This window comes from Microcaecilia unicolor, chromosome 10 (assembly GCF_901765095.1).
Source record: "Microcaecilia unicolor chromosome 10, aMicUni1.1, whole genome shotgun sequence".
In the NCBI taxonomy this organism is placed as follows: domain Eukaryota; kingdom Metazoa; phylum Chordata; class Amphibia; order Gymnophiona; family Siphonopidae; genus Microcaecilia; species Microcaecilia unicolor.
This window is the reverse complement of record NC_044040.1, coordinates 169450694-169474184: the sequence shown is the minus strand read 5'-3', so window position 1 is coordinate 169474184 and position 23491 is coordinate 169450694. Positions and strand designations below refer to the sequence as shown.

Sequence of the window (23491 nt, the reverse complement as noted above, 5' to 3'; positions counted from 1 at the left end):
ACCTCCTTGGTTAATACGCTGGCGGTCTGAAGGAGGCCGCCAACATTGGAATGTTGTGTCAACAGGATAGGTTGTAGCGGGGGCCGGGCCATGCATTTGTCACGTGCTTTGTGCTGATCTTCACAGAGACGAACTCGGAGGCGGTGGCTCCTGTCCACTGCAGGGGGTGGGGGCGCGCGCGTGTGTGTGTGTGTGCGCGCGCCTCGGGAAACGTAGACACAGCGGCTTTGGCTTGTTTTGGTTCGGGGCATTTGCACAAACTCTGAGAAGTCGCTTGACGAACGAGTCCCCTTTTCATTCCCCCCATGTTTTTCTTTTTTTTTTTTGTCAGCCCGGGCTTCCATCCCTTTGGGCTGCAGCTGCTAACGAGGGGGAGCTGGCTGCTATCATTTTCTGTTGAAATGGCACTTTCTTTTCCACTGAGATGGGACTGAATGGGGTCGCGCACACGCAGTGGGTGTTTTTTTTTTTTTTTTTGGATAGTACTATTGTGGCAGGAGACGAAGCAGCGGTGGGAGATCCGGACTTGTGGTGAGAAGACACTAAAGGAGAGAATTTGTTTCCCAGTTTTCTGAATTGTTACTTGCAGGCGCAAACTTGTGCTTGGGCTGCAGAAGAAGCCCAAGCAGCGCATGAAAGATGAATTTCTCCCTGGCCGGAGTGTCACTTTCGTTTGGGAAGGATTTGATTGGACTTATTAAAAAGAGACTGGATCATCTACGGGTTATTTTGGCATCAGATTAAAAAAAAAAAAAGCTTGGAGGCGACGAGTTTGACTCCCACCCCCCATTCTATTTTTTTCTTAATTTCTATCCTATTTTATTGTTTCGATAGTCGAAGAGAAACCTGCCCTACTTTTTTGTATGCATTTTCTGTGATCAATCCGTGATTGCTTCTTCCTCCCCTCGTGGTGCAACGGCCACCATGGCAAGCCCCAGTGACAACGAGAGCTTTTCCGACGTGCGGAAGGTGGGTTATCTGAGGAAACCCAAAAGCATGCACAAGCGCTTTTTCGTCTTAAGGACTAGCAGCGAGTCGGGGCCAGCCAGGCTGGAGTACTACGAGAACGAGAAAAAGTGGAGACACAAATCCGGAGCCCCGAAGAGGTCCATCCCGCTGGAAAGCTGCTTCAACATCAACAAGCGAGCGGACTCCAAGAACAAGCACCTGGTAGCCCTCTATACGAAGGACGAGTACTTCGCTGTGGCGGCGGACAGCGAGCAAGAGCAGGAGAGCTGGTACCAGTGCCTGGTGGAACTGCACAACAGGGGGAAGAGCCAGGATGCCCCGGGCGAGGGCGACGGCGAAGACAGCTACGGAGAGGTGGCCCCGGGGCCGGCTTTCAAAGAAGTGTGGCAAGTGATCCTGAAGCCCAAAGGCTTGGGGCAGACGAAGAACCTGATCGGCGTCTACCGGCTCTGCCTGACCCACAAGACTATCAGCTTCGTGAAGCTGAACTCGGACGCGGCGGCCGTGGTGCTGCAGCTGATGAACATCCGGCGCTGCGGCCACTCCGAGAACTTCTTCTTCATCGAGGTGGGCAGGTCGGCGGTGACCGGGCCGGGCGAGTTCTGGATGCAGGTGGACGACTCGGTGGTGGCTCAGAACATGCACGAGACCATCCTGGAGGCCATGAAAGCCATGAGCGACGAGTTCCGCCCTCGCAGCAAGAGCCAGTCGTCGTCCAATTGCTCCAACCCCATCTCGGTGCCCTTACGGCGGCACCACATCAGCAACCTGCCGCCCAGCCAAGTGGGCCTGAGCCGCCGATCCCGTACCGAGAGCGTCACCGCCACCTCGCCTGCCAACGTGGCCAAGCAGAGCTCGTTCAGGGTGCGAGCCTCCAGCGACGGCGAGGGCACCATGTCCAGGCCGGCCTCGGTGGACGGCAGCCCGGTGAGCCCGGGGGCCACGCGCACTCACTCGCACCGGCACCGGGGCGCCGCCCGCCTCCACCCACCCCTCAACCACAGCCGCTCCATCCCCATGCCGTCCTCCCGCTGCTCGCCCTCGGCCACCAGCCCCGTCAGCCTGTCGTCCAGCAGCACCAGCGGCCACGGCTCCACCTCCGACTGCCTCTTCCCTCGCAGGTCCAGCGCCTCCGTGTCGGGCTCCCCCAGCGACGGCGGCTTCATCTCCTCCGACGAGTACGGCTCCAGCCCCTGCGACTTCAGGAGCTCTTTCCGCAGCGTCACCCCGGATTCCCTGGGCCACAGCACCCCGCCGGCCAGGGAGGAAGACCTGGGCAACTACATCTGCATGGGCAAGCCCGGCCTGGCTCCCAATGGCCACTTCGCCCGGGGCCACCCGCGGGGCGCCCCCTGCAGGGGGGAAGAGGCCGACCCGGAGAAAGTGTTCCGCAAGAGGACTCACTCGGCAGGCACCTCGCCGCCCGCCGTGGTGCATCAGAAGACCCCCTCCCAGTCTTCCATCGCCTCCATTGAGGAGTACACTGAGATGATGCCCTCCTACTCCTGCCCCCGGGCGGCGCCCTACCGCCACTCTGCCTTCGTGCCCACTCATTCCTACCCCGAGGAGTGCCTGGACGTGCTGCATCTAGAGGGCTCGGACAGGGGCAAGCGCACGGATGATGGCTACATGCCCATGTCACCGGGAGTGGCCCCGGTGCCCGCCAAGAGCAACGACTACATGCCCATGAGCCCCAAGAGCGTCTCTGCCCCGCAACAGATCATCAACCCTAGGCGGCACCCGCAGGTGGACTCCAATGGCTACATGATGATGTCGCCCAGCGGCAGCTGCTCGCCCGACAGCTACGGCAAGATGTGGACCAACGGGGCCAACCCCAAACTCTCCGTGGAGAGCAACGAGGGCAAGCTGCCTTGCGCCGACTACATCAACATGTCCCCGGCCAGCGGCTCCACCACCAGCACCCCTCCCGATTGCTACCTGAACCCAGCCGACGAGCCGCACAAGCCCATCTACTCCTACTTCTCCCTTCCCCGCTCCTTCAAGCACGTCCACCGCCAGCAGGACGAGAGCCCGCTACGTCCCTCAGCCGCCCTCTCCGGCCGCCTGCTCTGCGCAGAGGACTCCTCTTCCTCCTCCACCAGCAGCGACAGCTTGGGGGGCCCGGAGGGCGGAGGGGGGCCGCGAGGACCGAACGAGGCCGCCAGCAAAGTGGACTCCAAGAGCAGCAGGCCGGCCAGACCCACCCGCCTGTCCCTGTATGGCAGCAAAGCCAGCACTCTGCCCCGTGTCCGCGAGCCCCCAGAGCCCAAGAGCCCCGGCGAGTACGTCAGCATCGAGATCGGCGACAAAGCCTTCTCCTACGGCTCGGTGGCCCTGTGTTCGCCCCCCGCCTACATCGAGAGCAGGGTGATCCCGCAGCGGGAGAACCTGGCCGAGTACATGCACATGGGGCTGGGGGGCCCTCCCGTTTATGCGCCCCCGCCTTCGCGCGGCCACCGAGTCCCCCACCTGCAGCAGCCCATGTCCCGGGACTATGTGAGCATGCAACTGGGCGCCGCCTGCGCGGACTACGCTGACATCGCAGCTGCGGTGGTGAATAGCAGCAACGGTGGCTGCTACGCCGAGGTGCAGGGCAGAGCCCCGCAGGAGCCCCAGGCGGGGCCTGGAGCTCCGTCGCTGCCGGACTCACTCCTGGGCCAAGGATCGGGGCTCAGCGCCTTCACCCGGGTCAGCCTCAGCCCGAGCCACAGTCAGAGTGCCAAAGTCATCCGAGCTGACCCCCAGGGCAGGAGGCGCCACAGCTCGGAGACCTTCTCATCCACCCCTACCACCGCTCGGGCCGCTGTGTCTTCATTGCCCTGCGGCGAAGATGTGAAACGCCACAGCTCGGCTTCTTTCGAAAACGTGTGGCTCAAGCCGGGCGAGCTGAGAAAAGAGCAGCAGCAGGCGGGGATCGGCCTCTTCACCAATATCGGGACTTTGGAAAATGGCCTGAACTATATTGATCTAGATCTGGCCAAGGATTTGAACAGCCAGGAGGGCGCTCCCCCCCTGCAGCCCAAATCTCCCAGCCAGCCTTGTGGAAGTACCTCCAGCGATGATTTAAGTGCATATGCAAGCATCACGTTTCAGATGTCCGAGGACTTCAGAAGTAATTCAGCAAAAACTGAAGGTGGGTGTGATAATGCACTGTTTTATTTTTCCAAGTATTCCTGTTTGATTGACATCTCTGTGTGGGTTGAAGAGAAAACCCATTGATTGCCCTTGTAGAGAAATAGGATTCCCGAGAATCCAAAATATGCTGCCTTTTAGCATTTCTTAGCGTTGTTTCATGGAAAGTGTGAGACAGTGGATGATGGAATGTGATCAAAACGTTAAGCCTGAAAAGCTTGCTCTACTAACATTCATTAGTGCTAATTCAAGATTGCAGTAAATACGTTTCAATTTTTGGTGCAACAATTCTGTGTTAATATAACACAGTTACTAGAATGTATTGAAAAATAAACCTGCATAAGTGACAGTATTGCATTGATATCCTAGAACATCTTTGACATGTCATCTAACAAACACATGTAGCTGAATGCAGGCAGGTTGTATTTCTCTTTTGCTTGTGAAGGAAGTAAGCATGTCTATTTGATACATCTTGCCAGCTCCACCCCCTGGCAATCCGTAAACCTGCTTGAGTAAACTGGTACCCTTTATGCTTAAAGGAATGATAGTATTCATCCTGCCCACGCTGCCTGCTTGTACTTACAGATGGTTTTTATTTTGTCATTTTTGTGCATGGGAACACTTTTATCAGGCACGCTTCTGAAAGCTGGCAGAACGGGAAACATGTTGGCACGTGTGTATGGTTCAGTCTCTGAATTGCACCACAAAGAGTTGTAAGGGTGTTTCCAGAAAGTACCAGTAAATAATTCACTGCCGTTTTGTCTATTTGCCCATCATTGATTGCAGGTGATATATAAGAAGAATAAACTCTTGGGCTGCGATTTTGGCAGGAATGTATTAAGATTGTTTTTATTTGGCAAGCTAGGTGTAGCATTTCACTCCAAGGCTGTTGCAACTCCTGTTTAAGTAGTAGCTGTCAAAAGGTAGCAGCTTATCTTTTTTCCCCCATCAGCTGTGCTTCAGAGGTGCAGAATGTCTATCTGGTTTTGTCTTCATTCTGACAGATACGTTTATTAAACGTGAGGCGGTGGCAAATTCCTTGATCCCACTTGTTCTGTTTTATTTCCTCCAAACATGTTTGAAGTAGTTTGCTGAAAAGGCAAAAACATCCAGATCTGAGGTCTGCAGGCTACAAAGCAGCCATACAGACCGCAAAGCATGCCAGTAAACTAGTCAGGCGTAGCCAGATCTGACATTGGGGGTGGGGGGGCACTAGGCATATAGGTGTGAGTAGTGCTTGGTATGCTTAAATAATGCCTTAGTGTGCAGTTTATAATGGATTTCTAAGTAAATCTGTCCTACATCAACATAAACTACTTGCACACTTCTAGAAACCTTGGAAACACTGACATTTTTAATTGAAGCAGCATTAGCCCATAATTTAAACTTTGCTATTATAGTAGACTTGATTTTGGTCAACCTCTCAACATACATCACAGTATCCTGGAAAGTAATTACTTTAGTGGCACATATCCCTCAACTTTGCTTCCTAACAAATATAACATGCCTTATTAAGCCATATTAATAAAATAAGTCTTCTTGGCCCTTCCTCTGGTTCTACTGCTTTCTGTCCCTGGAGTTCCTGACAGTGTTCCTTCCACCCCTTCTCCCTTATATGAGGAATTGTGATATTGAATAAATAAGTATATGTTTGTGTTCCTAGTCATGCACTCAAAGATAATATAATCCTTTCAATAAAGCCAGTTGTTTAACTTATTAGTGAAACGTAACCTCGGAGGCATGGTGTGGTCGCATTTTCAATATTAATACTAGAGCCCAGCTAAGGATCAGGTTATTTTGAGTTAGTCTTTATATGGCTTCTTTCATTACATGTGATCTCATTACATACACATAATGCACTGTTCCTTTCACGTTCCCCAGTCCCCTTCTTCCCTACCCTTCCCTTCCTTTTTATCACCTTTCACTGCCTTCAGCCTTCTCGCACCCTCCCCCCCTCCATATTGATTCAGCCAGTTGGAAAGAAGAGGAGGAGGAGGGAAGTGTCCAATGACAGAGCCAGAGGTGTAGCTACATGGGGCCACGGGGGCCTGGGCCCCCCAAATTTGCTCTGGGCCCCTGGTTTGGCTAGCGGGTGTCCCCCAACCCCCGCCATCTGAAGCCTTTGTCCAGCGCTGGTCTCTGGCACCACTGCATTGTCTGCCCTGCTCTCTCTCTTCCCCTCTCGTCCGGCACGCTCCTTTTAATGAAATTGAGCATGACTCCAGGCAGCCAAGATTTACAGAGACGGCAGTGGGTGGGGAGTGGCGAGGTGGCAGAAGACCAAAGTATGCCCCCACCCCCACCTTGGCCTCTGGCCCCCTCCCACCTCGAGGTCTGGCTACGCCCCTGGACAGAGAAATGATCACTGGGGCCCCAGTGTAAGTTTTTTAATTCCAGGCCCCACTACCATCCCAGTCTACATCTAGCAGCTGATCCCAGCTGATAGCAGGAGACTGAAGTTGGTGCTGCAGTGGACCTAGTGCTTCACTTCTTTACCCTTTTCCTGCCTTTGGTGCGTCTCCAGCCCATGTGGTTCACACCTCAGATTGTTTGGACCATGCAGTGCATTGTAGATTCAGCATCATACCATGTGTTTTTCAGACAACTGTGAACTTGCTGGGCAGGCGCCAACAGCAGGAGAACAGGTTAGAGAAGCATCTGCCTGCCTTATGGTCAATTTAACACTCTTGCTGTTCACTGAGACTGAGGTGTGGGAGGAACTTGATGAGGAAATGGGCAGGATATGGAAAGAAGAGGAAAGCTTCTCTTATTATGGAGGAGCCTTCCACATCCATACTACCTCCCTATAGTCACACTGTAGGAAGCATGGGCTTAATTCCTGTGGGGCAGACTTCAGAGCAGCAGCGATCCAGGCAGGGATGTTCTGTTCTAGCTCCTCCCTTCCAGGAAGCCTTCAAGGAAGAGGAAGAAAAGGGGTGAGTCTAGACTATAGAACAGTCACCCTGCTTTCTAATCCAGCCCCGTTTCTCCTATTGTTCCTGCTTCTGGCTCACCTGCCCCTTCCCCTCCCTTGGCTCTATAGTTCCTCTTCCTTTTTGTCAAAAAAAATAGAACCTGATGATAACGGACATTATAGACTGAGTTTCGCCTGGATCATAGAGGAGCCATTTGAAAATTTCAAAGTTGATTAGAATTCCAGAGAAAGAGATGGTCCAGTGTGACTTGTATGTTAAGGTGGATAGTTTTATGACAAATATATCTTTCCGTGCCTAATGTCATTTTGTAGTGGCTTATTACAGTTCTCTAAATTGAAACAAACCTGTGATGTCAAATGATGTGTAATGGTATGATTGGTATCTGTTCATTTGATACGTAGTATCATGACTTGGATTCTGTTGCTTTGCTCGCGTTTGCTGCTGTTTTTAATCTTGATGGCTCTTGGTTGTATCGACAGCTCCTTTGGGTTGAAAGAAGACATGCTTGCACATTCTGAGCGCTTAGATATCCGTTTCAGGCTGGCTGGAATGCTGGGGCTGATTCAGTCTGGCTAAAGCCTCATAAAACACATCAATTCTGCTGTGTGCTATACTTATTTTAAAGAAATAAGCTTAAACCAACCCTTTGAAACTGAAAGTCACTTATGACCAAACAAATTCTACCTCATGTACGCTGAAAGCAGATAAATTAGTGATGTTTGTAGCTCTAGAAGGACTATTTATTAAATGTCCATTCCTGCAACATTTTTAGGATGGGAGGTCATCCAGATGTCTTGCTGCTTGGAAATGCTTATAAGGCATAATGGAGACAGATGTTCACAAGTGTTGCAGTGACTTTCCCTCTGGATTACTTCTTATCATCTTTTCTCTCTTCAGTTCTGTTTTGGCTTGGGTCAGCTGTTCTGGAGCCTGAATCTGATTTCACTTTTGTTCTGTCTGGCCGTGCTGCTCTGTTGTGGAGCTCCTCACTCCTGGAAAGGGTTTTCATTTTCTCTCTTCACTTCTTAGATCAATATACAGCATTGTCAAATAGCAATCCTGGATGGTTTTCAGGATATTCCTGAAGAATATTTATTAGATATACAGTAGAAGTCCAAAAATCCAGATGCTAGAAATCCAGAGTTCAAAAATTGCGATATCTGGACCGCCTGAGAATCTGGACTTCAAGTGCTGCATACCTTCTCCTTCCATCTGTTGGCTGGGGGGGGGGGGGGGGGTCCATGACCCTTATTGCCCAGGGGCCCAGATCACTGTCAGTCCATCCCTGACCCCAACTCTCCCATTGCCTTCCTCTTATGCCCCAGTCTTTAACTGACTCTCCCCTTCCCCATCCATCTAGCAATTCCTCTGTGTCTTTCTCCATTCCATGTCCATTAACCCCCATCTCAAGCTACCCCTCCTGTGTCCACCCCACCCCAAGCCGTCACACCTTGTTCTCCCTCAGCACTCTCTTTCCATCAGCAACCACCCCCCCCCCCCCGTTGCAGCAGCAGTGACAAATAAGAGGCATGGAACCGCATCCTTTGTGGATGCTGCTGCTGCTGGCAGTGCAGATAACACCACCCTCAAACAGGAAATGTATATCAGAGGGGGCGGGACCAGCAGAGACAGCAGAGTTGGACATAGCGGAAGTGGTTCTGTGCCTGTCTTCTGTTTACTGCTTATGCAGTATTGGGAAGCGGCAGAGGTAGGGGAAGGTCATGGTTTTGGCAGGGGAGTCTTATCTTCCCTAAGGGGCACTTTTACTAAGCCATGTAAGCGTCTACATGCACCAAAATGGAGTTACTACGTAGCCCTTGCGGTAATTTCATTTTTGCGCGTGATCGCTTCGCATGTCTGAAAAATATTTTTTATTTTCTGGCATGTGTCAGCTACACACACCAAGTAGCATTTGGCGCACGTAGGTCATTAGCGCCCGGTTACCGCGTGAGACTTTACTGCTATGCCAATGGCTGTCGATAAGGTCTCAGACCCAAAATAAACGCGCAGCAATTTTGATTTTGCCGTGCGCTGAAAAATTATCTGAATGCGGCCAAAACACGCATCTATACTACCGCAGGCCATTTTTCAGCGCACCTTAGTAAAAGGACCCCTAAGCCTCATGTACTGGAGCACCCATAGGTTTAGAGCTATTTTTAGGAGGGGAAGAGAGATGTCAGGATCAATTTTAGCTTGCATTTTTATGAGCATTTGTTATGTGATTTTTAATTGTAACTCTTCAAACTTTTTGATGAGGCATGTAATCAAATGGTATACAAAAAGCAATGAATTTGGAAGATTACAACTGGTGTTGCCTTTCCCTGCAGAAGCTAATCATTTCCTTAACTGTTTCGCTACAGCAGTGATGGAGGGGAGAGTGTTTCCAGTGAAACCAGCAACCTCTTGAATTTGGGTCTGTTGTGCTAGCATTTAGGAATTCATAATCATGTCAGAAAGCAGCCTGCTTGTTTTGGGGACACACTGCTCTTGCCATTTATATAAGAATAAATGTTTTGTTCAGTAGATTAAGGTTTTAAACCATTTTTTTTCTACAAAGAGCTGTTTTCTATAGTACCTGAATTTTAACTGGGCTTCAGCATGGATTTGGAAAAGTGAGCAATTAAATCTAAGATCCAAATTCATTCCCAACAGCACTAGAAAGTGGCAATTTTACTTAAATTTGCTGAGGGGTTTTTTTTGGGTGGGGGAGGGGAGAGTTGATCTTATAATTTTGCAACTGACATAGGACCATTTTTACTAAGGCTTAGTGTACACTAAAGGACAACAGCATGTGTTAAGTGCCACATGGTCTATAGGTATAAAAGGATGTACATCATTGAGGGGTCCTTTTACTAATCTGCGGTAAAAAGTGGCCTGTGCTAGTTTTGGTGCGTGAAATTGGCACACGCTGGGCCATTTTTTGCCATGGCGGGGAAAAGACCCTTTTAAAAATGGGGCAGTGAATGGCAGTGCGCCAATATTAAAATTAGCTCGCGCGTATTTACTGCCTGAACCTTTACTGCCACCTTTTTAGAAGGTGGTAAGGGCTCATGCGGTATTCATGCAGTAATCAGGCAGCACGCGACAATGTGGCCGCGCTGCCAATAACTGCTGGGAATGCCCTCGTGATAGAAAATGATGTTCTACCATGGGAAACTGCATGCGCTAACTTTGGAACTACTGCGGCGGCGGTAGCCCTACTGCAGCTTAGTAAAAGGGCCCCTTAGTGTGACCTAATATCCATTAGTGTGTGCTAAGCTTTAGAAAAAAGGACCCCTTAATTTCTCAGACCCGAGACCTCATGTACTAAACCTTTAAATGCACTTTTGAGTGAAAAATAGTGCAGAATACCTAGCATCATGTAAAACCACCCCAAATCAAGAGGTTTTTTTTCTGTTTTATGTAGAGCGTACTTTTGTGAAGTCACTTCACAGAATTAAACCTTTAACACAAGAGTTGTATTTGACATTGAGTCACTGCAATGCAAATTCAAAGCAGGTTATTAATACCAACAGTTGGTATTAATAACAGTTGTGAAAACGAGCATGCATGGAAGCCTTTGTGGGCCGTTTTTTGCCCACAGCTTTATGAAGTTTAAGGGGTCATTATTTACTAAGCTGTGCTAAGTTGATTTAATCTTGTGTTGCTAATGAATGTGACTGTTGGGCAGACTGGATGGACCATTCAGGTCTTTCTCTGCCGTCACTTACTATGTTACTAATACTAGCTTAGCGAGGATCATCCTAGCAACGAACTTTGGGCATCATTTGATTCTGGCCCCATGTGTATCATATATTGGCTCAAATGTTTTACATTAGTTTTTTTTTTTTCTTTTCTTGCCTTAAGTATCGTGAACTATGTTAGCTAAATGAGGACCCTGAGGTTGGCAGGATATATCATAGATGTACTTTGTTGATACAGAAACAGCAGCAAGATTTCTCAATATAAAAGCAGAACTGACATTTCTGGAGTGGAGGAGTAGCCTAGTGCTTAGTGCAGCGGACATCGATCCTGGGAAACTGGGTTTGATTCCCATTGCAGTTCCTTGTGACTCTGGGCAAGTCACTTAACCCTCCATTGCTCCAGGTACAAAATAAGTACCTGTATATAATACATAAACCACTTTTCTGTAACCACAGAAAGGCAGTATATCAAATCCTATTCCCAAATATAAAAGAATATCAAAAACATCTTTCAAATGTGCATGAAGATTATCCAGCTATTCTGAATGCATATTTACCCTGACAGATAATAAATAAAATTAACTAAGGGGGTCTTTTAGACAGCGTCAGTAAGCCCAATGTGGGTTTACTGAACGCTAAATTGGGATTACTGCCGGCCCAATGCGGCCGCTGGTGGTAGTTCTGCCCCAAGTGCACGTCATTTCCATGGGAAAAAGAAAACCCCTGGAAATGGTAATCGGGTATCGCCACGCGCTGCCCGGTTACCACTGAGTTACTGCCGGAGCCCTTATCGCCGCAGTGGGTGGCTATATTTTTCTAGGGTTTTTTTATCTGCTGCGATAAAAAGGGCTCTGGTGTGCAGGAAAAACGGCCCCTGCCGCCAGCGCAGGGCCCTTTTCCTGCAGCTTGGTAAAAGGACCCCTAAGTATCCTTGTTCCAGTGAGCAATATGAAATAAAATGTAATGTGGTCATTTCACTCACTGGAATAGCTTTATGTAAGTTATGACTTTCATTAGAGTTATACAGTAGCAAAAGCAGTAAATATTTTACTTGAGGAAGTGCTGCTTAAACAAAATATTGCTTTATATAACAGCCATCGGATCTTTGGCTGAGTATGATGGGCCTGATATTCAGCCGGCAGCGCGTTTGCTGTCTGCCGCTGGCGTTAAACCCTGGGCTATATCCAACAACCAACATTGAATATCCAGGTTTATTTTGGCCGCTAAAACGTTAGCCAGCTATGTTGAGATTCATCACTATCCAGTTAACCATTTTAGTGGTCAAAGAGAGGCCTGCTATTTAAGTGGCTTAATTTGACCGCTCAACATAGCTAGTTTGGTGCTGAATATCTGTACCTAACCGGCTGTGTCATGCAATATTCAGCAGGAGATAACTGGCTTATCTCCTACTGAATATCTGTGATGAGGTGCTTTAATGCTATTTAGCTAGCCAGGAGCCGTTCCGGGCCAGTTAGTTTTGAATATCGGGGTGGGGGAGGGGCGGAATGAATAAGGTGTGTCACTTGCAGAAGTCGATGGGAAAACGTCCCAGTTTTTGCTTTTCCTATTGGGGTATAATGATCCCGGAGAAGGGCTGACTACTTCCCGTAGACACTGTTTCCTCATTCCTGTGGGAGCGGGTGCCTTTTTTTCTTGGAATGCTTAGATTTAAAGGCATCAGTCTTTTTTTTTTTTTTTTTTCATTCTTTGCATCTCTCCCTGCCTTTTACTTAGCATGCCTCTTGCCAGCCTCTGCCATATTTAGTGCATAAACAGTAGTCATAATAATTTTGTATTTCTAGATTGCTCTTCCAAATTTAGCCCAAATGCAATTCATATCATTTTTTTTAAAGGTTCAATTAGTCTTTAACCCAAAGGGCTTATCTTCTGAGGGGCTGATAGTGTAAGCTTGAATTATAGCCCAGTGCTAATGTTCACACATGGCTTCCTAATGAAAGTCTGACACACACATTTTGCTCCTTAATGCAGTAACTAAATCTTGTTTATCTTGTTGGGCAGACTGGAGAATTCCTTTATTAAATGAAAGCGGAAAATCAAATTTCAATACATTACACTGTGCAGTTATAAAGCCAGCCCCTCTATACTTTTATACAAAAATGCAAATTTTACACAAAAAACCATCCCCCCCAACCCCCCCCCAAACATTCAACTCAACTTCAAGCGTACATGCTTCCACCAAACCCCAAAGGTCTTTACCCCCACCTCCACCCGTTCCCATCGGGCCACTTCCTGGACAGCTCGGACAACGTCCCAGGAGACCTGCTCAGCAGACCTGCACTCCTGGCCCAGGGACACCCCGCAGCGAGCCATCCATAGGCAGTATCTGATGATAACTGAGATTAGAAAGGCGGTACCTGGCTCTAGCCGCCCCGTCTCCCCCTGCCTCCCATACACCCAGTCCGCATAGGTGTAGGACGTGAAGCTGGGGATGGCCAGCAAGGCAGCCACTCTCCGGCAAACCGCTATGGAGAATGGACACTCCTTCAGGAAGTGGTCCATGGTCTCCAGCCGGCCAGCACACTCCCCCCTCGGGCAGTCTCGGTCCTGCTGGTTCCTACACCGAAGGTTTGCCCTAACATACAACCTGCCATGTAGGGACAGCCAAGCAATGTCCCTGTACTTGTGTGGGATGCGTTTGGATGAAATAAACCGCAGGCCCTGCCTCAGCACGGGCTCCGGAGCATCCCTAAGAGCCAGGGGAGAGGAGAAGCGTTGGGAGCGAACCCGCTCCACCCAGATCTCCCTCTGTCCTGCCCTAACTTCCTCCCATGTAATGTCCCACAGCCGAACCAGCTTTACCAAAGATTTATAGTAGCCTACCCCCTCCGGGAACCCTTTCCGCAACCGTCCCACCCTACCTCCCCCCAACCAAGGACCCCAAAATCCCTCCCACCACTGGACAACACTGTGTACCCATCCTGGGGCATTCAGACCCCCCGCCCGCCCCAGGTTAAACTGGATGAAGAGGGAGGAGAATAGCAAGACTGGGTTTACCATTCCCACCCCCCCTTCCTCCCGCGACCGGTAAGTGAAATTACGTCGAACTGGGTTCATCCTGTTCCCCCACAGGAGTTGAAAGAACACGCTGTAAATTGCCGTGAAACAGCGTTCCGGCAGGAGACAGATGTAGCTCAGGAACAGGAACATGGGGACCACCTGGCTCTTCAGCAACCGGACCCGGTCCTCCATGGGCATCCGCCACCCCTTCCAGCGGTCCACCTTCTCCCTCGCCTCCGCTATCCTTTGTTCCCAATTTTCCCGCCCGTAATCCCCTCCCCCAAAATACACTCCCAAAACCCTCATTTTCTCTATCCCATCCGGGAACCCTCCACCTAAATTAAACCGCCGTCCCTCTGGCCCCACCCACAAGCTGGTGCTCTTGCCCAGGTTTACCCGAGACCCCGAAGCCTGGGAGTATGCTGCAAGGGTCTCCTGCAGCCTCCTCCCCTCCCTGCGATCCGCCACCCAGACGGTGATATCGTCCGCATAGGCGATGACTCGCAACACATTCCCTTTGCCTACTTCCACTCCTCTGAGCCCGTCCTCCCCCCCCCCTTCCAGCCTCCTCACCAGGGGATCAATGGCGAAAGCGTACAGCAGGGGGCTCAACGGGCACCCCTGCCGCACCCCCGCCGAGATCCCCACCTCCGCCCCCCTCCATCCATTCACCAGGGGAAAGAATCGCGCCCCCGCATACAATAACTGAAGTTGCGCGATCCATTCCCCCGGGAATCCATAGTGGTCTAGGACCTTCCATAAAAAACCCCACTGCACTCGGTCGAAAGCCTTGTCCTGGTCCAAGGCCACGACCAGCCTGCCCTCTCCCACCCGACTACGTTCCAGGCCCTCCCTCACCCAGGCCACTGCCTCTAGCACCCCCCTTCCCGGGACCCCACACCCCTGCGGGGCTGCCAGCACTTCCCCGGAGATCTTCCTCATGCGGGCAAGGAGCATGTGAGCGAAGATCTTCCGGTCGGTGTTCAGAAGTGCAATCGGCCGCCAATTTGCCACATCCTGGGGGTCCTTGCCTTTGCTAAGAAGGACCAAAGCTGATGCCCCCATCGACTCAGGCAAGGATCCCCCTGTTCGTGCCGCCTCCCAGATTGCCAACAAGACTGGCGCCAACTGATCCCTAAACTGCTGGTAGAACTCTGCCGGGAGTCCGTCTGGCCCCGGCGCCGTCCTGCGCCGCAAGGCCCCAATGGCCTCCTGTACCTCCCGCAGCGTCCACGGCCGCAGCAAGGCCCGAAGATGAGGCCCCCCCTTACCCACCCCTGGGGTTTCCTCAATGTACCTCGCCATGGCCTCCTCCCCCAACCGTTGGTCCAAAAAGGCCCGCCCAAAGTGGGTCCCCACCACCTGCAAGATACCTTCCCTAGACTGCTGGAGCGTCCCCCCCTCATCCCTTAACCCCTCTACCACCCTCCTCTCCCTTCTTTCCTTACAGCAGTCATAAGGGTTTGGGCTGAGCAGCTTCCCGAAGTCCCGCTCATAGACGAGGGAAGAGTACCGATTGTATTGTACCCGTTCCACCTCCTGCTGCAAGGCCTCAATGTCCTCCCTCTTCCCTCCCCTGGAAATCAAATTGTCCCTTCGCTTCCTCAGAGCAGTTCCTAGCCGGGTGACCTCCCTCCCCTGCCTCCTCGCCTGACGGAGAAAGAACCCCCTGGTGCGGTGTTTCAAAACTTCCCACCAGTCCCCTAGGGAAGGGAAGACACCCTGAATGGATACCTGGTCTGCCAGAAACTCCAAATACTCCTGGTACAACACCCCCTCCCTCAACCATTTCTGATTTAAACGCCACAATCCTTTCCCCAATCCGTGAATCCCCCCTCCCCCCAGCTCGACCAGCACCATCTTGTGGTCTGAGAAATCAACCTCTACCACCCTTGGTGCCTTCCCACACGCCCCTCCCCGAACTAAAAACCGGTCGATTCTACTTCTACAAGTGCCCCGGGCAAAAGTGAAACCCTGCGTCCCACCACCAAACTCTATGTGCGCGTCCACCAATCCCGCTCCCTTCATGATCCCTGCTAGCCGTACCCCATCGTAACCTACTTGCGCCGCCCTCCTCCCCCTATCCTCCTTCCTCAGGACTGTGTTAAAATCCCCCCCCCAAACTAGCTGCCGTGAGGTGTAAAGGTACGGCCGAATTTTCCCAAACAGTGCTGCCCTTCCCCGTTTGCTTTGCGGCCCGTAGATGTTAATCACCCGCAAAGCCACCCCCCGCAATCTCTCATCTAACACCAGACACCTCCCAATTCCCAGCTCCACCACCCTCTGGATCTCTACTTTAAATGTTTTGAAGAGGATGCCTATCCCCCCATACCGTTCCCCTGCCAGACCCCAAATAGAGGGCCCCCATCTCCAGGCCTGCTTTGCCCGCCGAACCTCCTCCAGCGTTCGCAGCCTGGTCTCCTGCAGAAGAAAACAGTCCACCGCCACGGCAGAGAGGCCATCGAACGCCAAGCATCTCGCCCTCTGGGAGGCGACACTAGCCACATTAAGTGTGGCGAATGTTAACAGCAGTCCAGCCATCATTGTGCCGTTCCATACCCCCCGCCCCTCCTGGCTACCTTCCCTCTGCTCCATACTACCTCCAGGGATCCCTTCCCCTTCACCCTCCCCTTCCTCGTCCGCCCAGTCCCGGACCCCTAGCTCAAAAAGCCCCCCCCCTTTCCTTACTTTCTTCCTCCCCTTCTTCCTCTTTTCTTCGCCCACCTCCCTCCCTTCTTGGGAGTCGTCCACTGACCCTCCCCCCCCTGCCTCCTCTCCCGCCCCTTCTGCCCCTTCTTCGACCCCCTCCATCAATCCTGCCTCCAGCCCATCCTCCCTCTCCTCTCTTGCCTTCATCCCTGCCTCCTGTCCTACCCTCCTTTTCTCCCCCACCCTCCCTTCAGCCCCCCCCAATCTGCCCCCCACCTCCCCGACCTCCTCCACTACCATTTCCTCCTCTTCGTCCCTCAAAACCTTCTCCCTCTTCTTCTTCTTCCTTTTACCCGCTGTTCCCTTTCCAGCGTCTGCCATGCTTTCCAATCCATCCTGCCGGCTCATCCCATCCTCTCCTTCCTCTCCTGCCAGTTCGTCACCCCCTTCCTCATCTTCCAATCCCCTAAATCTGTTCTCTACTTCTATCCCCATTCCTGCCTCCCCTCCCCCTTCCTCCCGTACCCCCGTCACCTTCCGTTGTTTTTTTGACACCCGCGTCCAACCCTCATCTGCCCCGTCCTGCCGCTTCCGCCCTTCCCCCAACCCTTCCCCACCTCCCACTCCCTGTCCCTCCGCAGCTCCTTTCCCCCCCACCCCGGGAACCTGATCTCGCCCTACATTCACTCCCCCCCTCTCCCTCTGAACTGGACCGCCCCCTCCCATGTCCTCCTCTCCCCCGTTATGGGAGGCCCAAGGGCAAGCTCTGAATGCATGCCCCAGACCCCCACACAAATTACACCGGATAGATGCACAAGACTCCGTAGGATGCTCCTTAGACCCGCACTTCCCACACTGCCGTACTGGGCACGACATACTAAAATGTCTGAATGACCCGCACTTGTGACATTGCCGCGGCTGCCCCTTGTAAAAGCAGAGGATCCGATCCCTGCCAATGAACGCCGCGGAGGGAATGTGCTGGGTCACGTGTCCTGCCTGCTTCAGCCTAACCTGCGCACACCATCCTCCCGCCCACACCCTACTGGGGTCAGGGAGTTTGGACAAGGGGGTACGCAATTCTGCGTACCGCTGTAGCCAGAAGGCCAGGTCCGCCCCTGAAATGGATTCATTTCGGACCAGCAGGGTTACCTGCACCAGGTCAGGTCTGCTGATCGGTACGGCCCTAAAGTTTCTCCAATCCCCTTTCCCCCTTACCCCCTCGTATTTCTCCCAGAAGACCTCCATGCCTCGCTGGGTCAGAAAACTAACATCATACTCTGGGATATTCACCGGGTGGATACAGGCATAGAGGTCCTCTGGGAGAAATCCTAAACCCAAGACCAACTTCAGGGCCTCATCCCTACTTGGCATCCCCCCCTCCCCCACCCACCTTAACTGAATCACATTCCTCCTTTTGGGAACCTGGCCCCCCCACCCTCCCCCCCATCCTTCCCCAATGCTTCCTGCCCCCCCATTCCCCCTGCGCCCGCCCCTCCCACCTACTACCGCCGCAAAGGATGGAGCACCCCCCACCGTCCCCCTCCTCCATCTCCTGCACTGAGACCCCCCTGCTCCTGCTGCGCCGTACCCCCCCTCTCTCTCTTGCCTCCCCTCTCAGCCTCCCTCCCTTCTCTCCCTTCTGTCAGCAGACTTTGCACATCCCCTGCCTTCACAGTGTGCTTCTGTACCATTTCCCCTGCAGCAAAAAACCTGCCATTGTCCTCTTCAAAACGTTCGCTAGAGACAGTGAGAGCAGGTTCCCCTAAATACTTGTTCCCCTCCCAATGCCCCTGACCCCCTCCCCCGCCCACCGAGCCAACCCTCCCCTCCCGGCCCGAACACTCCCCCCTGGCTCGCACCCCTGCAGCCTGGCCAACTGCAAAGTCAAAGGTACCAGTCAAGTTTCCTTCTGGCGCACACTGCAAGGCAAACACCTCCCGCTCCTCCCCCCCTCCTTCCCCCCCGGAACCTGCTCTCTGTGCTGGGTCCCTCCTTGCAACGTGCTGCTCCAGCTTTCCCTGTGCGGGCCCGCTGTTTTCCTGGGAACTGGTCTCCCCTCTGGCGTCCTGCTTCGTTGGGACTTCCTGCTCTGCCGTTTTGCAAAGTAAGAGTGGCTTCCCGCACTCCAGCACCACTCGCTCTCCCAAACATGGGGAATCCTCCTGCGCTGTAGCATTCTCCTCTGCGGCCATCCCTGCTCCTCCAGCCCGATTGGCTGGCGCCTCCTGCTCCAATGTGCTGGGCGGGCATGGCATCCCGCCACCCGGCAGCGCAGTTCCTTGCCATTCTGAACCTTTATGTGGGGAACACTGTGTGGCCTCCTGTGCTTTCTCTATGGAAAACCACTCCTTGTCTTCACCTGCTTTTCTTCCTGCATTCTCCTTTAAGAGGCAGCTCCCTGCAGGAACATCTCCACTTTCAGTCCTTAGCCCTGCTGCAGGCTGATTGGCTGGAACATCCTGCTCCTCAGAGCTTTGTGGGTGAGGCCTCCCAGGCATTTTTTCCTTGCCGTCTGCTTTTACTACAGGCAATGGGAACAGGACAACCTCCTCTTCTCCAGGTAAGTTCTCTGTTTCAACTTCCACCACCACTTCTGTGGAAAAAGGTCTCTCTCCTGAAATTGCAGCCTCTGTTTCAACAATGTGAAAAGTCTTAGTGTTTAAGTTTTTTTCCTGTTCTGTTCTCCCACACTCAGGTGCTCTCTATGAGGCTTCCACAGCCCCACCTTCAGTCCTGCTTACTCCAGAAGCTGCCTGCAGAGGCCCTGACTGACTAGCAAGGTATTGCATGAATTTCAATGTATTTTGGGTGCTAGTTCCTGGCAGCTCCCCTGATGCTTCAATGTTCTGGGGTCCAAAGCCTGGGCTGATTCCTTCCTGCTCTGTTTGTTGCTTCCACTGTACCGAGGCTGACGGGGCCTGTCCCCCCGAGGCCATCCTGTCTCTGTTGATATAGAGTTCTCTCAGAGGATTTCCAGGGCCTTTCCTCAGGGCCCTCAGCAGCTGTTCTTTTCTCTGGAGAAGCCTAAGCAGCCTGGTTTCCTCTTTCATATAGGTTTTGCGATGCTCTGCTGGGGCCAGCTTGCTCAGGGCTTTTGCCATTTTGACTCGCTTCCCCAGGTCCACCACCTCCTTCTCCGTACTTTTAATTCTCTTCACCACTTTAATTATGCCACTGGCCGGGTCCTCTGGATCCTGGCAGTAGTCCACAAGCTCTTCCTCCTCTAGATCGTCACTATCCTCACTGCTTTCCTCCTCCACCTCCGGCAGGGCCTCTTGACAGATCTCCATTACCACTCTTTCCTTCTCAGACCAGCTCTTCTCTAGGGTCTCCGCCAGCTCTCTCTCCCCCTCACCTGCTGGACGTCGTGCGGCCGCGAGGGGGGTACCAGTCCGGCTTCCTCCCTTGGAGTCTGGCCCTCTTCTATCCACAGGGCTCCTTTCCCTCCTCCCTGCGGCACTGCAAGGGAGGAGACCGCTTTTCCTGACCCTCTGGTCCCTGAGCCCAAGAGGCCCCATGGCCTGGGCCTGTCCTGGGGAACGCTCCCCAGAGGCCCTCCACATCCTTGGGGAGGGAGTTAGGCCTCACTCTCCTCCCACTGGAAGTCTGCAGAGCTCTCTGAAACACCTCCTTCCACCTCAGCAGACTGGATGGACCGTTCAGGTCTTTATCTGCTGTCATTTACTATGTTACTATGTTAAATAGTACGCAAATACGCTGCACCAAGCGCTCAGCTCTTTATTGGAGCACTTTTGCGCTAGATTGCAATATTGTTTTGTATTGTGCATCATTCATGCGTTCACGGTCCTTTTAAAGGCTATTCAACAATTTTCAACATTGTTTCATTATCCTCCCCCCTTTTTTTTGCATGATATTATCTCCGAAGCGTGCATATCCATGCTGAAATGTGGGGCCGTTTTTAGTCTTGAGCATTGGTTTTGAGCTTTATTCACTTTTATATGTACTTTTTATATATTACAGCAATAAATTTAATTTGTCGATACCATTGATTGTCCAGCCTTCCTTCGCTTCCCACTTTCTTGAGTGCTGCTATTTTCCTGTGAGACTTTTTAGTTCAGTTACCTTTTGGTTCCTACTTACGCGGGAGAACACACCAGACACATGCACACATGGGACTACACTAGCAGTAGCTTTATCTTTACATTACATTATGAATTGCATTTACCATCCGCCAGTACCACAAAGTTCAGGGTGGCTCACAATAAGAAAAAACTGAGCATTCTCTGGAATAAAACATCAATTAAGTAGAACATTCCAATTAAATCTCACTTAACATAAATTTCTAAAATAAAAAAAGCTTTTAAAGGTTTTCAAAGCTTTTTATAGTCAGTTATATATCTTAGAGTGAAAGGTAAAGCATTCTAATTCCTCACAGCCAGGAATATAAAAGATGTAGAAAGTAGTCTCCTGTATCTAACTTTTGCAATGTTAGGATATTGAACAGTGGGTTCTCTGAACATTGACCTTGATCGTCTTGGCTGAGCCAAATTTCAGGCAGTGTAATTCTCCCCATCTTTAATGAGATGTAAAGAAATGCGTTTTGGTTTTAGTTTTCAAATTTTGAATATTGTCAATAAGGGCCCCTTTTACTAAGCCGCGTAGGCGCCTACACATGCCAAAATGAACTTACCGCCCGACTACCATGTGGCTCTTGCAGTAATTTCATTTTTGGCGCACGTCCGATACACACGTCTGAAAAATATTTTTTATTTTTGGATGCGTGTAGTGGGTGCGCACCAAGTGGCATCTGACGCGTGTAGGTCATTACCGCCCAAATTCTTTACCGCTAGGTCTGTGGCTGGCGGTTAGTTCAGAGACCCAAAATGGACGCGCGGCAATTTTGATTTCGCTGCACGTCCATTTTCGGGGGGGGGGGGGGGGGGAGAGAGAGGCCTTTTTGTTACAGGCGCGCTGAAAAATGATACTTTGTGTGCCCAAAACCGGCACCTACTCTATCGCAAGCCACTTTTCAGTGTGCCTTTGTAAAAGGACCCCTAAAACTTTGAATTCATTTGTGATTATGAAGCTTGGCTGCCAAGATCTCTTTCCGTTTAATCTGAGGACAGAGGAGATAAATAAATGAACATTTGAATAAGTTTTGACACTACTTCTCAGAAACCTGAGTTGTGGACTGTCTTGATATGTGATTGTATGGTAAAGACTGACATTTATAGGTAACATTTTCTGTTAAAATTGTTATTAAAGATTTAACCGGAAATAGCTGGGTATATGAGTTGTGTTGTTGTAATGTTTCGCAGTAGGGCGAGTTAAAGGTGCTTTCTGTTGCATTATTGGAAATATTTGATTAGGTAACATTAAAGAGCCAGTTTAAATATGTTCTTGGCTCCATGCAATAGGCTTATCGTTTTCAGCACAAGAGCTGGAAAACTTTATATTTACTAGCATATAGGTCTGCCAGTTACTTAAATCTCTTGAAAGGGAAAGGCCAAAATACTGTTGAAACAAAAAGAATCTTGATAAGGGAGAAACTTACACGTGATCATAGAGGGAATTTTTAAAGAAAGGTTCCAGGGGAGATCCGGGGAATTATAGACCGGTGAGTCTGACATCTGTGCCGGGCAAAATGGTAGAGACTATCATTAAGAACAAAATAACAGAGCACATTCTAAAGCATGGACTGATGAGACAAAGCATGGATTTAGTGAAAGGAAGTCTTGCCTCACCAATCTACTGCATTTCTTTGAAGGGATAAACAAACATGTCGACAAAGGTGAGCCGGTTGATATTGTGTATCTGGATTTTCAGAAAGCGTTTGACAAAGTCCCTCATGAAAAGCTCCAGAGGAAATTAGAGAGTCATGGGATCGGAGGTAGTGTATTGTTATGGATTAAAAACTGGTTGAAAGATAGGAAACAGAGAGTAGGGTTAAATGGTCACAATTCGCAATGGAGAAGGGTAGTTAGTGGGGTCCCTCAGGGATCTGTGCTGGGACCGTTGCTTTTTAACATTTTCATAAATGACCTGGAGGTGGGGGTAACTAGCGAGGTTATCAAATTTGCTGATGACACAAAGTTGATCAAGGTCGTCAAATCGCGGGAAGATTGTGAAAAGTTGCAGGAAGATCTTGCTAGACTAGGAGACTGGGCGTCTAAATGGCAGATGATGTTTAATGTGAGCAAGTGCAAAGTGATGCATGTGGGAAAGAGGAACCCAAACTATAGCTACGTCATGCAAGGTTCAGCGTTAGGAGTCGCGTAACGAGAAAGAGATCTGGGAGTCATCATTGATGATACGTTGAAATCTTCTGCTCAGTGTGCTGCTGTGGCTAAGAAAGCAAATAGAAAGTTTGAATCATGCGGTGTAGGTACTCTGGAGATGGTCTTACGTTTTCAAATCTCAAGAGGGTTCTGCACTGGGTGGCTCAAGCTTCAGCTGAGTCACATTGCGCAGGTGGAATGTAAAAAAAAAACCCACAAAAAAACTCACCTGTTCACAAACTCATGGATGCCAGGGTACAATTTCTAGGTACAGTGGTGACCTGGAACCTGAGATTTATTGAACCCTGTGGTAAAACATCCTAGATATGACTCTGTGGGGTGGGGGTAAATCTAGCCATTCCATAGAGACTTGAGCTGTCCTATGAGGGAGTCAAGGTAATTTTATTCTTCCTTATCTGAGTCTTGGCAGTTACACATTTTATTTTAATACATAGTGATGGTTATTTTTATTTGTTTACAAATGATATACTTCTAAAAGCAAAGAGTTGTGCATGTCAAAACATGGATGTTTTTGTATAAGGCAAGTTACTGAAGGAAAAGATTTTCAGTAAGGGCATGTTTGTCAAGGCCTTTGAACTGAACCAGAAATGCCTCTCAGAAAAGGAACATGAATGGTTGATTGGTGCTTTTAGCCTCGAGGCTTGAAACTCACAAGAGGAATGTCATTGTGCTTTTCAAAGTCTGTTTCACTCTGGTCTTCCTTGGGCTGGAACTCTACTCTACAGTTTGTGTATGATCCAAGTGCCCAGCAACAAAACCCGTGAGCCTGCCCATTCTGTTCTAAGCTGGCAGCGATGGTGACGCTTTCCCTCAAGCTAAGGGCAGTGTGTCAGGCTGGCTTTGG

The 23491-nt window shown here is 50.7% G+C and overlaps 1 protein-coding gene across 1 annotated transcript in view; it reads left to right on the top strand.

Moving 5' to 3' along the window:
* Positions 1–240: 240 nt before the first annotated feature.
* Positions 241–23491, top strand: part of IRS1 (insulin receptor substrate 1) — a 166193-nt gene continuing 142942 nt past the window's right edge. Inside the window, exon 1 of the mRNA XM_030216732.1 lies at positions 241–4102. Within this exon, the coding sequence (XP_030072592.1) occupies positions 925–4102 (3178 nt within the window). The 5' untranslated portion in view covers positions 241–924. The remainder of the gene's footprint in view (positions 4103–23491) is intronic.